General features: G+C 43.8%; 1 protein-coding gene across 1 annotated transcript in view; it reads right to left on the bottom strand.

Moving 5' to 3' along the window:
* Positions 1 to 1,238: 1,238 nt before the first annotated feature.
* POLR1B (RNA polymerase I subunit B) overlaps positions 1,239 to 12,560 on the bottom strand; it is a 32,575-nt gene continuing 21,253 nt past the window's right edge. The window contains exons 9-14 of the mRNA XM_019548977.1: positions 11,185 to 11,318; positions 10,257 to 10,427; positions 7,943 to 8,099; positions 7,168 to 7,364; positions 5,931 to 6,184; positions 1,239 to 4,326 (exon numbers count right to left, since the gene is read on the bottom strand). Coding sequence (XP_019404522.1) covers positions 3,444 to 4,326; positions 5,931 to 6,184; positions 7,168 to 7,364; positions 7,943 to 8,099; positions 10,257 to 10,427; positions 11,185 to 11,318 — 1,796 coding nt within the window. The 3' untranslated portion in view covers positions 1,239 to 3,443. The remainder of the gene's footprint in view (positions 4,327 to 5,930; positions 6,185 to 7,167; positions 7,365 to 7,942; positions 8,100 to 10,256; positions 10,428 to 11,184; positions 11,319 to 12,560) is intronic.

Below are 12,560 nucleotides of genomic sequence, written 5' to 3'. Positions count from 1 at the left end.
TTCAAAGGGCAGCCTCCTGCTGAGTTAAGACCCTAATCATTTAAAAAGGTCAGGCAGGAGAGGCAGGTGGGAGACTAGCACTGTGGCTGCTCAGGGAATTCCCCCCCTTCCCACAGTCTCCTCTGCACAATGAAGACAAGAGGACAGAGGGCCAAATGGGAGGACAACCAGTCCCTAATAGCTTGGACTATGTCAGGGGTGGGTAAAATGCAGCCCGTGGGCCACATGCGACCTGAAGGGCCCCTAAAAATTTAGAAAATAAATACTTATCTTCCCCAGCTGCCTGTTATGTGGCCCTTGATGGCTTGCTAAAACTCAGTAAGCAGCCCTCTGCCCAAAATAATTGCCCGCCCCTGGACTAGGCAGTCACATTAAGTGCAGGGCTTAGTCACTCCTTTGTCAAAGGAAAGGCACTGGAAACAGCTTGGATACTGCCAGCCTAAGTATGCACACCAAGGGGCCTCCAGGCTCAGTTTCCTCCCATTGCAGCCCCCTCTATAGCAGATATCCCTCTACCCCATAGTGGGTCTAGTCATGTCACAGGCTGAGGACAGTAGGGTAAAGGAATACAAACCTACCAGCCCAAGTAAATCCCATGGAATAGCAAGGCAGAGCTTCTGTGTCCACCCGTGAGCTCTAGATTAGTATTTTCCTGGAAACCCAGAGGGGGCACCCAAGGAGGAAGGGCTCAGATTCTGTGGCAGGAAGACCACTAGCTACTTGAAATACTACCAGAGCATCTCGCAGAGCTCAAATTCTCCCTCACCCTGGACCAGGTTTATTGGGACAAACTTCCTTCTGCTTCCCTTACTCAGCATCACAGCAAGACAGAGCACAGTGCTGGATCCACACAGTTTCCAGTTATGCTGCTGCACCACTCCATTGTATTAGAAGGGGATCATGCAGCTTTGCCATAGTTCAGTTTGAAGCTGCTTGTTAATGTTTGACACAAGTCTCAGCAAAGGATTCAAGTGCTCAGTACCACTGAACCAGTTCCATTAACCCTCCAAACTCTGGACAAAACACAGCCATATAAATCAGTTTTTATAAACAGACTCTGAACGAGGAGGTAGTGAGCATTTTAGGATGCTTTTCTTTCATTAAGTATTCTTCCACATCCATCATACACACCCCTTTGGATACAGCGTATTTATTTCCCATCCCATCCAACTCATATGAAGATACTGGAGAGGATGGAAGTTTCAACTGTAAACAGAAACTATGTTACAACCACAAGCAATGATTTTTTCTATTTGGAAATTTACTTGTCATAATAATTACTAGAAAATACAATATATTTGCAAGTTAATAACCTCTTGAGGTAGCGTTCACAGATTTTAGCATAATTTGTTTAGTTTTATATGAATTCTGCAAGCTAGTTTTGTATTTTTCTAATACATAAATGTTTCTAACATTAAAAAGAAAAAATATTTATTCTCATGTCAGCAAGAGTAAGTGAAACTCTGGCAGCAAAGTAAGCAGTAAGCAAAGTAAGCAGTCTCCACTGTCCTTGCACGACTTTAATGATTCAAAACATTCTCTCAGATCTTAATTTGTTTTAAATAATGTTTAAATAAAGCTCTTTAATTGGGGCATTTATATTATACTGGCCTGTGGAACAAACAAAGATGTTTTTAAAATAAGTATTTTTTTCATACTGTCAATAATATTTGGCAAATAATTCGACTCTCGGATGCTGAATACAAATTGTGGACCTGTTCCTGTAGTAACTACGTAAGCCTTGATCCTGTAAAGAGTCACATGGGCTACCCACAAGTGAAATTACAGGTGCACACAGGTATGTATAGATTGAGACCTCTTACTTAACACTTAACTGATTTGTTATTCTATTTGAGACTGGCAACCATGGGCCCCATGTCAGGTAGCATGGTGCCAGGTCATATTCTGCCACAAATTTTAAACAAGCTAAAAATGATATATTTTTACAGCATAACATTGCCATGGATATAGCAACAAATTGATAAAAAAGCTTTAAGAAAAATGATTCTTCACAGCACTTTGCCCTCATGTATAGCAGGATTACACCAGCTACAACCTGAAAACCAGGAAGGGACACACCAACTAGGACAGAGATGACAAATATATAGCTGGTCTGCAGAACCTTAATCATCTGGCCCCCCTCCCCGGGTCTGAATGACTCTCAGGCAGCACGTGGGGTGTACTGGATGGGTCTGTGCATGCCACAGGATGCCTGGCTTTAGCTTACATCCTAGAGGGGTAGAGCAGCTGCTGCAAGCAACACAGCTACTCCAGGGCCATGCTGCATGTAAACGCTGCTCTGGCACCATGCTGAACAGCCCCAGAGCAGTGCCTCCAGGGCTGGGCAGAACAATGGTTGGATCGGGACTATACCACATGCAGTGCCCACTCCCGATCTGGAATATGGGGCTGGTCTGTGGGTCCAGTCCAGCCTCAAAGGCTGGATGAGTTTGACACTCTTGAACTAGAACCTGACTAATCCTGCATGAAAAGAACTAGCCTGCTTAAAAAAATCAGCCTGTAGTGAGAAAAGCAGAAGAGGCAGGAAGCAGCTGGCCTTAGGCTGCTTGCTGTCTTTGGCTGCAGCAAGAAACCTGCTCTCTCCATTCTTAGTGCCTGTGTAGGAGCATAAGGTAATGGCCATCCCTGTACTGCCAGAATGCTGAGGGTGGCACTGCCCTTTTTTACTGGCAAGCGGAGCAAGACAGACACAGCACAGGCAGCAATTTGCTCCACTCCAATGATCAGAACTGATGTCTCTGTCTGCCATGCCTAAAGAAGTAGCCCCAATGAGGCTGCCTCTCTGAGGCACTCTCTCCAATACAGAGTAGCTTTACAATGCCCCTGCTCTGGGACTGGGACTTCATCACCAGAGTACAGCCACAAGCATATCTCTACTGCCCTCTCACTCACTCCTGTCAGGAGTGCACCCCGGGCCCAGCACTGCCTCTGCCAACCCCCATGCACTGGGGTTGGACACCCAATCCAGCATGTAGGGCCCAGGGCTCCCCACTGGTCTGGAAATTTTGAAGTAGGGAAGTGGTGCTACCAATCTCCCATCGCCAAATTTCCAAACCCATGGGGAGCCCCATGGGCTGCATAAGATCTATGGGCTGGGGGTTGAGCACCCCTGGACTGGCCCAATAAATACGAGGCGAGTAGTGTGGAGCGCTCTGACTTTCCAAAAAGACTTTTGGCCAGTCTGAAAGGCAAGCACAAGGGACTGCGTGATAGAAATTACTAATAAGGGGGATGCACATCTTTTCTCTTTTCTAAATCATTTAGCAGATTGTCTTCCCAGTTTAAGCATATAGATTTACTAAGCCTTAGAGATGTTGGAAGATTTCAAGTAATGAATCCTTTAAAATTCTCCAAATAAAAGGTCTGTATATTTAAATTCAGCTTTCCCCATGGCACATGAATTGTTACTTATGTCCAGAGTGTTATTTCACATCAAGTTTCACTTTTATGTTCATGGCTGCCAACTCGGCCACAAAATATCGGAAGACATAAGGCACTGATACTGTGTCAATTGTGTCACTCTCGTTGCAAACAGTACAGCAGTATTTCCTATTGCGTGTGGCAGACCAGGATGGGGGAGGCTTCTCCAACAAAGGTGAAAGCAAGCTCCCACACTTCACACAGACATGAGCTACTGAACGATCAGAGCAGTTGAACAGACGGTCATGCAACAAGAAGGACGTGCCATGAGCCAACAGAGCATCACGTTCCATCTCTCCAAAACGAATCCCACCCTGAACGTTTCTCCCACCTATGGGCTGGTTGGTGACTTTATCTCTGGCTCCTGTTGTCCTCACTTGGAACTTGTCAGAAACCATGTGGCGCAAGCGTTGATAGTACACAACTCCAATGAAAATGTCTGCCTCTAGCTCCACCCCGCTGATCCCACTATACATTCTCTCCGTGCCATAGTAGTTGTAGCCAGCAGCCTTTAACATCCTGCCAAAATATTCCAAGGCAGAGTTTTTCTCTGAAAATGTGAAGGGTGTGGCATCATGACAAAGGCCATGCAGCGCTGCAGACTTCCCTGCCATGCTCTCAATTAACATTCCAATGGTCATTCGGGATGGAAAGCCATGAGGATTGAAGAGAATATCAGGAACCATTCCACTCTCTGTAAATGGCATATCTTCAACAGGCCAGAGTCTGCTCAAAATACCTTTCTGCCCATGTCGGCTGGCAAATTTGTCTCCGATAGTCGGATTACGAGGGATTCTCACAGTGATGCAAATAGTTTTAAATTTTCCACTTCCACTGTCATTGCTGCACACTTTGATGTTATCCACAATGCAGCTTTCCTTACTCCTGGAAAGGAGAAGGGGAAAATTAGGTCAGCAAAACTTTCAGAACAGTTCACTATACAGTTTTGTTCCAGGCACTTCTGCCTGAAGAAAAAGTAAATCTCAAACTGCTTTCAGAAAGGGACTATAAATATTGCAGCCAAGACACAGGAAACCATCTGGGAGTTGGGTAAGAAGGCACTTCCTCAGGGAAAGAAGCTGTTTTGAAGGCAGAGAGATCAGATAATATTAGGGTTGGTTTTAGAAAACATCTCCTGTGCTTTCACTTGATCCCTCTTCTCTCCTCTGCCCTTGCTGGCACCCATGTGATCTGAACAGAGAAAAGAAGGTAAAAAGGAACTTGACTGGGAGCTAGATATGATGAAAGATGTGTGCACATGCACATTTGGCGGTGGGGTGGGGTGGGGGAAGGGGTTTGGGAGTGGCCAGGCAAACTGCCAGGGATTGGCACTAGGAAGAGGAGGCTGAGAAGAGATTGGCACTAGGAACTACAAGTGATGGGGAACAAGCCAGAAACAAGGCAACAATCCTAGAGAGGGAGACTAGGACTAAAAGCCTGTGGTGTGAAATAGGAGGGGGCAGATCATACAATTAGCTAGGAGATTGGGCCTTGTGCAGAAAACCTGAAGAAGGAGACTAGGACCAGGGAGGCAAGCAGACTGAGACTGGGAAAATAAGTAGAGATGGGGACGTGACAGGCTTAATGGGATGATGCAGACCAGTTTGTAGCCATGAAGGCACACCCTTGTCCCAAGCCTGGAAGGAAACTTGGGACCACTGCACCTCTCCAATTGTAAACACACAGTGCAGTTGTCCAATTCCCTGGGTTTTCACACACCTGCTCACTCTCAACTATATTTAAAAGATTAAGCCCACAAAGCACTTAATACTAACCATAATTTATTTCACAAGGGTGTTGTGAAGATGAGTGGGTATTATCCCTCTCTTGCAACATTATGGTCAAAAGTACTGATTTAGGGTGCCCAATTGCAGACACTTGGGACACAGTTCTTTGCATACTTTACACAGCACATCTTTAGAAGTACAACTCTTACTCAGTTTGATTGCAGCTACAGGTGTGTAGAACTTCTGCAAAAAGCAGACCCCAGGATCTGCTGAAATATCAAAAAAAAAAAATCACTTAAACCCCCCCCCCCAAAAACCGAGAAGCGCCTACTTAGTGGCCATTTGGGAAGAATCTGGTTTAAGTAACTTGTCCAGCAACATGTAAGAACTCTGTTGCAAAGGCAAAAATAGAAACAGTTTCTCCAAGGCAGCATTCACCTGCCTCAACCACGAGATCATTTCTCCTTTCGTTTCCCTGCCTCATTCACTACATGCCTTCTAATTTCTGTAATCAATGAGGCACGGTCCTATCGACAAGAGCATCTTGTGCCATAAAACACCCAATTAATTTCCAGACAAAGCCCACTGTGTACTGCAAACAAAGCAAGGATCATGTGTGGAGAAGAACATGCATGCCCATTCCTTCCAAAGGCAAGGAAATGTACAAAGGACTCTTCAAGCCCGACAGCACTGTCTGTTGTTAAAATGGTTCTCAAATTTGCATTTGAGATTGTCACTGAAACTACCGAGGTTCAAACTCACTTATAATAAACGACGAAGCTCTCCCCTGTGTTGAGGTTAAGGTAGCTGTAGTAAGGATCCCCGTACTGAAGAACGGATCCAATGTATGGCAGCCCATCTGCATCCAACTTCTGCATAACCTTTGGATTATCGGCCTTGATTCCAAACACCAGAGTGTCATCTCCCTGTTTGATTTTTTCAGCGAGGTCTATGCTCTCTGTCTTGTAAACACTTCCATGTGCAAATCCTCTCTCCCATGAAGCCTTACTCACGATCTGAAAAACATCCATTGTTAAACAAGAATCCAAGAAAAGTCCTTCCAACAAGCCTTTTGCAAACCCTGATTTTTAAACATTACAGCCAGCACCCTACATTGATTGAACAGTCTCCCCATTTTACAAACACCCTATTCTCATGCTATTTCCTGTATTTCTGCCCCTCTGACCCTGAGTTAGAAACTTTGGCTGATGAGATATTTATATTTCAACTTAAAACTAGTCCGTTTATAAAGATCTTGTTTAAAACACAGCTCCCACTGACTCTAGACTTGACCCCCTCATATTCACAAACACACATATCTCAGACATGAGCTACTTTTCAACTGGTGGACATGCAGCACCCAAAATAAATGTTACAGTTAATGATCACCAGCTCACCATGCTACCACACCATATACAATAAGTATTACAACCGTTTTTAAGCCCACCATATTCCCCCTTCTTCTTCATAGCTGCAAGTCTATGCCCCAGCAGAAGCCAGTGAAGTAATGCTCATCAGCGTCCAACTTTTATCCTCCAATACTGCACCATCTGCTCCATTTAGCCTCTCCCAAAGCACCCTGGGCTAACAAGACAGGCAGGGAGGGGGAAGCTTGCACATGGTGGCTGCCGCTGCCATCCACCACCCTGTGCTGCTCTTCCATGTGCGGTTGCTGCTCCAGAACTGGCAGCTGCTTCCCTCCCCCACATCCCCCACTCCGTGAACAGCTGCTCTGGTTTCAAATATCTGGCATTTTAAAATATCCAGCAGGTGCTCAGTCCCCAGCGTGCCCAATTTATGAGGTTATACTGTATATGATTTTATTTTGCCAGCTTTGCTGAAGTAGTAAAATGATTTTCAGGTCATGCCTTTACATCTAGAGAATCTTACATCTAGAGATTTGAGAATTTATGTTCACAGACTGGAAAGGGCCTCTTGAGCTATTGACTCCTGTCCCCATGAGACAAGATAGCATTACATTTCCTTTTCAATGACTTACCATTGCATCTTCCATGTCATAGCCTGTGTAGGAAATGACAGCAACGACTGCATTGGTACCAACTGGATAGCTGTCCATGTCATAGTAATCATACATGTACGGCCGTACCAAAGGGCTTTGAGGGGTCTGAAGCCGGTATAGCTTATTATCCGAGCGGTCCCGATAAGTAAGAAGTGGAAATCCCATAGTTTGCTTCCCTAAAAAAAAAAGTGAGATTCATCAAGTGACAAAAAGACACTAAGTTCCACTGTGGCTGTTAGTGATAAAACCGATTCAACCCCACAGGTTTCCATATTTACTGATAAAAATTGGTATTTTCTCCAAGTCCAAAGTTTGTCTAAACTCTCCCTTTAAGATAGTGTTACTCAAGTTACCATTTTCTCTCTTGCCCCTGGGTCAAATTCCAGACAGTTTCTTAAAATTCCTGTAGTAATATATTTCCCTTCCTATTGTTTGAAAAGAAATATTGTTTAAATCTTCTATTTCTTACTATTACAATTTTAAAAGGAACATCCCTGTCCAACAGTTTTGTACTGTAAAATGTTCATTGCTCCTGATAAAAACATATCAGAGATGCAAGTTTTGAATATGTTCAGTTTACTACGTACAGAAAAAAAATTAAGCTGCAAATTTGTTTTTCCAATACCACTCTGACAAGAAGATGCCACAAAAGGGGGACTGAAGGAATTAAGAACTTGATTCCTCCTTTCCTCCTGAAGTGGATGCTTGGTTCAACCTTTAAATGTAGGGTGACATTATTTAATGCAATACTTACCCATCTGACATTGATACATGTTTCTTGGACTCTGGTTATGGTCTGAGAAAGGAATGAAGTTGGCAACTACACTCAGCATGCTGTGAGGAAAGAGCTCTTGATGGGTAGTTACTCCAGGAATAATCTCATCCTCAAGGACAGCAATGTTCATGAAGACCTAAGAGAAGCAGAGACCAACTTGGTCATCAACCTGATCTTTTTAAAGGGAAAGACAGTAAATAAATGCCGTCTGCAATGGGAGGAATGAAAGCCATTGAAGACAGGACAGGATAACACCTTAGAGAAGTGATTCTCAAGCTTTTTAGACTCAAGGGACCCTTTGGAAAATGCCAGCTTTTAGTTTTCACTCATTTTTGGACTACAGAAAAATACTAAAGCAATTCTTCTATTGCAAAGGACTCAGAAAGATCACGGCAGGTCAGAATTTTTTTTAATGCTATGGATTCCTAGCTGAAATTTTTCATTTCTTCCTGAGAATTATGTTTGCATACCTAACAGTGCTAATACTTTGTGGCACCCCAGGGTGCTGTGGCACTGTTGCCTACAAAAACTTATGGACTCTCTGAACTAGTTAGTCTCTAAAAGGTGCCAACAAGCACAGCCTTCTGCTACTAGCTTCCACTCATCCCTTCAGTTGTTACTGAACACAACCAACTATACCAGTGTGCAAGTAGGATTTATGCAAAATACAAGATGACTGAATGAGACTACCCATCTCAGATGGGACATTCACAAACCTAATGAAGGAAAGGAGAGTTTGAAAGTATGAAAGTGGGTAGATAGAAGGGTAGAAGGTTATTCCAGCTTTCCAGCCTTAGGTATTTTGGATTTTATAGTGTCCGAGTTGGATTCTTTCTGAAAACACCACAGGACAGATGCACATAAGATATTAATTCCACCCAGAAAAGTTAACAGCAAAATTTATAGAATCATAGAAAATTAGGGTTGGAAGGGATGTCAGGAGGTCATTTAGTCCAACCCCCCTGCTCAAAGCAGGACCATCCGCAACTAGATCATCCCAGACAAGGCTTTGTCTAGCTGGGTCTTAAAAACCTTCAAGGACAGAGTCCAGAATCTCTGTGGGAAACTTGTTCCAGTGTTTTATTACCCTCCTAGTAAGAAAGTTTTTCCTGATATCTAACCTAAACTTCCTTTGCTGCAACTTGAGGCCATTCCTCCTTGTTCTGTCATTTGCCACCACTGAGAACAGTCTAGTTCCATCCTCCTTGGAACCATACCTCAGATAGTTAAAGGCTGCTATTAAATCCCTTCTCAGTCTTCTCTTCTCCAAATTAAATAAAACCAGATTCCTCAGCCTCTCCTTATAAGTCATGTTCCCAAATCCTCTAAACATTTTTGTTGCCCTCTGTTAGACTCTCTCCAACTTGTCCACATCCTTTGTATAGTGGCGGGCCCAACACTCAACACAGTACTCCAGATGTGGCTTCACCACTGCAGAGCAGGAATGGAATAATTACTTCCCTCAATCTGCTGGCAAGACTCCTGCAAATGCAGCCCAGTATGGTGTTAGCCTTCTTGGAAACAAAGTCACACTGCAGGCTCATATTCAGGTTACTGCCCACTGTAACCCCCAGGTCCTTTTCTGCAGAGCTGATGCTTTGCCAGTTGGTCCCCAACCCGTACTGGTGCATGGGATTCTTCCATTCCAAGTGCAGGACTTTGCACTTGTCCCAATTAAAACTCATGAGATTTCTTTTAGTCCAATCATCCAATTCATTGAGATCTCTCTAAATCCTAGCCCTACACTTCAGCATATCTACTACTCCCCCCAGCTTGGTGCCATCTACAAACCTGTTGGCAGTGCACTCTATCCCAGCTTCCAGATCACTGATGAAAATATTGAACAAAACTGGCCTCAGGAACAACCCCTGGGTCACTCCACGATACCAGCTGCTAAACAGACATTGAGCCATTGACTACTACCCTCTGAGCTCAATAATCCAGCCAGGTTTCTACCTGCTTTACAATCCATTCATCCAACCTCTACTTCCTTAGCATGCTTGTGAGAATGTTGGAGGAGATTGTATCAACAGCCTTCTGTAAGAGTAACTTAAAAGGTTTTAAAAAATCCTTATAAATACACTGTAGTTACCAGAAAAACAAATCAAGAAGATAGGTTTGCATGACTGATCTTTGAAAGTCCTAATTAATCTGTGGGCACCATCACCTTGTTTTTACTCTTCAAAAATGTTCTGTCAAGTGTTATTTTTGGTTGAAGGAGAACTCACTACTGGCCAGTGCTTTGTAAAAATAAAATAAATATACATGCATTATAGGGACACTTGCACAATACCTGTTCCAGAGTACCAATCAATTCTTCCTTTCCCAAGGCCACGTTTCTCACAGGCCGTACCATCCTGCAAGGGGTAGTAAAGATGAATAATCCTGGATATAGACTTGGTTTTCCTGTCATTGGAACAAGAACCACTTCTGTCCATGCTGGAATTTTCTTTTCTTGCAACACCTGTTCCCAGAATGAAATAACTATTTAGAAATCTGAATCACTTTTTTTTGCATTACATAGGCTAGTTTTCTGCCAAATTAAAATCTTAGCCACATAAATAGCTCCACCATGAATGCAGCAGGTGGCAGAAGCGCTGTCAACGGCAAGCAGGGAGCTCCTGCAGGTGGCCGTGGTACTGCTGGTGGTGGGGGTGAGTGCCAACCAGTGGTTGGCGACCACCCACAAATGCTGCTGGCAGTAGCCAGTGGCAACTGCAGACTGCCCACAGACACGGCTGGCAGTGTTGGCAGCAAAGGGAGGGGCAGGGCAGGGGGGCAAGCAGCAACTGCCCGCAAGCACCACCAGCAGTGTCAGCAGTACCTTTTTCCAGGGGGTGCACCGCCACACTCAGGGGACACATGTGCACCCATGTGCACCCCTATGCATCGCCAATGAGCTCCACAAATAAAAACAAGAGAAATTTAAAAATCTGCAGCCAACTGCTATAAAACTCAAAGCCACATACATTTTTAATTCTATGATGCCTTTATATCAATTTTATAAAACATTAGGATTATGTAATCATAATATAAAATGTAATAAACATATAATCAAATTCAAACTCAAATAAAACCAAATTAATGGGCCAGATACAAAAATTAAACAGGAAAAAAAATTAAAAGGAAATGCTAAAAATTTCAGATCCTGAAGACACATGGTGCACTACACTGCATTTCCCAGTGCTAGATTCAGAGTTCTTTTGGTAAAGTCATGCTACCTTAAAGCGCCGAAGGATATCTGCAATTTCAGGAGCCAAATCTTTCTCTACCCAGCCCATCAAGGAACCATCCAGTACAACTGGGTAACACTCTGCATAAGTTTGGCTTGGAGTCCCATCAACTGGGGTAACACCTAGGAGAAAAAAAACAAGGACATGAATAATGCATTGGCAGGGACAGTCTCCAATTTCTGAGGCTAGTGAAAATTAAAATGAGTGTCCTGGGTGCGGAGTTGGGAGGCAAAGTGGCAAGAAAGGCAAAACAGGAAGCCCCAGCAGACAGCAAAATATTTCTAATAGGTTAGCTTGATTAGTGGAATAACCATTAAAAAGGGGATTGGTTAACATCTGTGAAGAAAACAATGGGTCATTAAGACAGTGGGTCATTGACTCATTATCTGCCTGAATACCAGTGGTGTCCCGCCCCCTGCAGCACTGGAGGGGTAGGAGCAGTGTCCCAGATTTCACATCTCCGTTACAGTTACTCTATTTATATCTGACATTCCCAAACACATATATACACATTAAAGAATCTAAAAGACAGACTATATTCTTCATGTTCTGCATGCCTTGTACCCAAATTTAAAGAATGAAGTCATTCAATGATCAAAAGAAAATTATATTCTTAGATGAACTAAGAATTCTTGTAACTAAATAAACATTCTAAATATTAACACACTTAGTAAAGACCTTTCCACTCATTCATCTTTCTGTATACAAGCACACATTTATTTTACAGTATGCAGCTTCTAGTGCTTACCATACCAATGAACAATTTGCTTCTTTTGGCAGTGTTTACCTGTCAAAAATATCACTGCTTCAAGAGCAATGCATTATTCGTCATTAACCAAATTTCAACAAAACCAGGCTGTGGAGAAACAGAACATTTGAAGCACTTTAAATGCCTCTGAAATGGTGTCAAAAGGCCAGGCATAAATGCCATTTGTAGCATTCCAAAACAGAACCTCTTCAAATGAGGTACTATTTAGAGTATTATTTAGATGCATTTAACTTCCTGTAACGTTTGCAGGGGTTTGGGAACTCACAGGTTCCCCAGACCAGTGCTGTGCTCCCTCCGTCCCCCTACTCCACAGAAAAGGGAAGGAAGGTGAACAGCTCAACAGCTTGCCCACTCCCCTGCCACCAAGTTCCTACTGCCCTCAGTACTCTGGGTGCTTCTAGGGACCCTATCATGGGGCAGGACACCTGAAACACTACACTACAGGCTGGCTGACCTGCTCCACCGGGCTTTAAACTAAGCCCGCTGGGGGATGGGGGGGACTACTGCCCCTGCTGGCCCGCTGAACGGCCCTTGCAAAGCCAGCGGACCAAGGCACTTAAAGGGGCACTTAAGGGAGCCCACCCCTGCCCCAGCC

The sequence above is a fragment of the Crocodylus porosus genome, unplaced genomic scaffold, assembly GCF_001723895.1.
Source record: "Crocodylus porosus isolate Cpor-Errol unplaced genomic scaffold, CroPor_comp1, whole genome shotgun sequence".
Lineage (NCBI taxonomy): Eukaryota > Metazoa > Chordata > Crocodylia > Crocodylidae > Crocodylus > Crocodylus porosus.
Note: the sequence above shows the minus strand (reverse complement) of the source record. Positions and strands in the feature narration are given on the sequence as shown.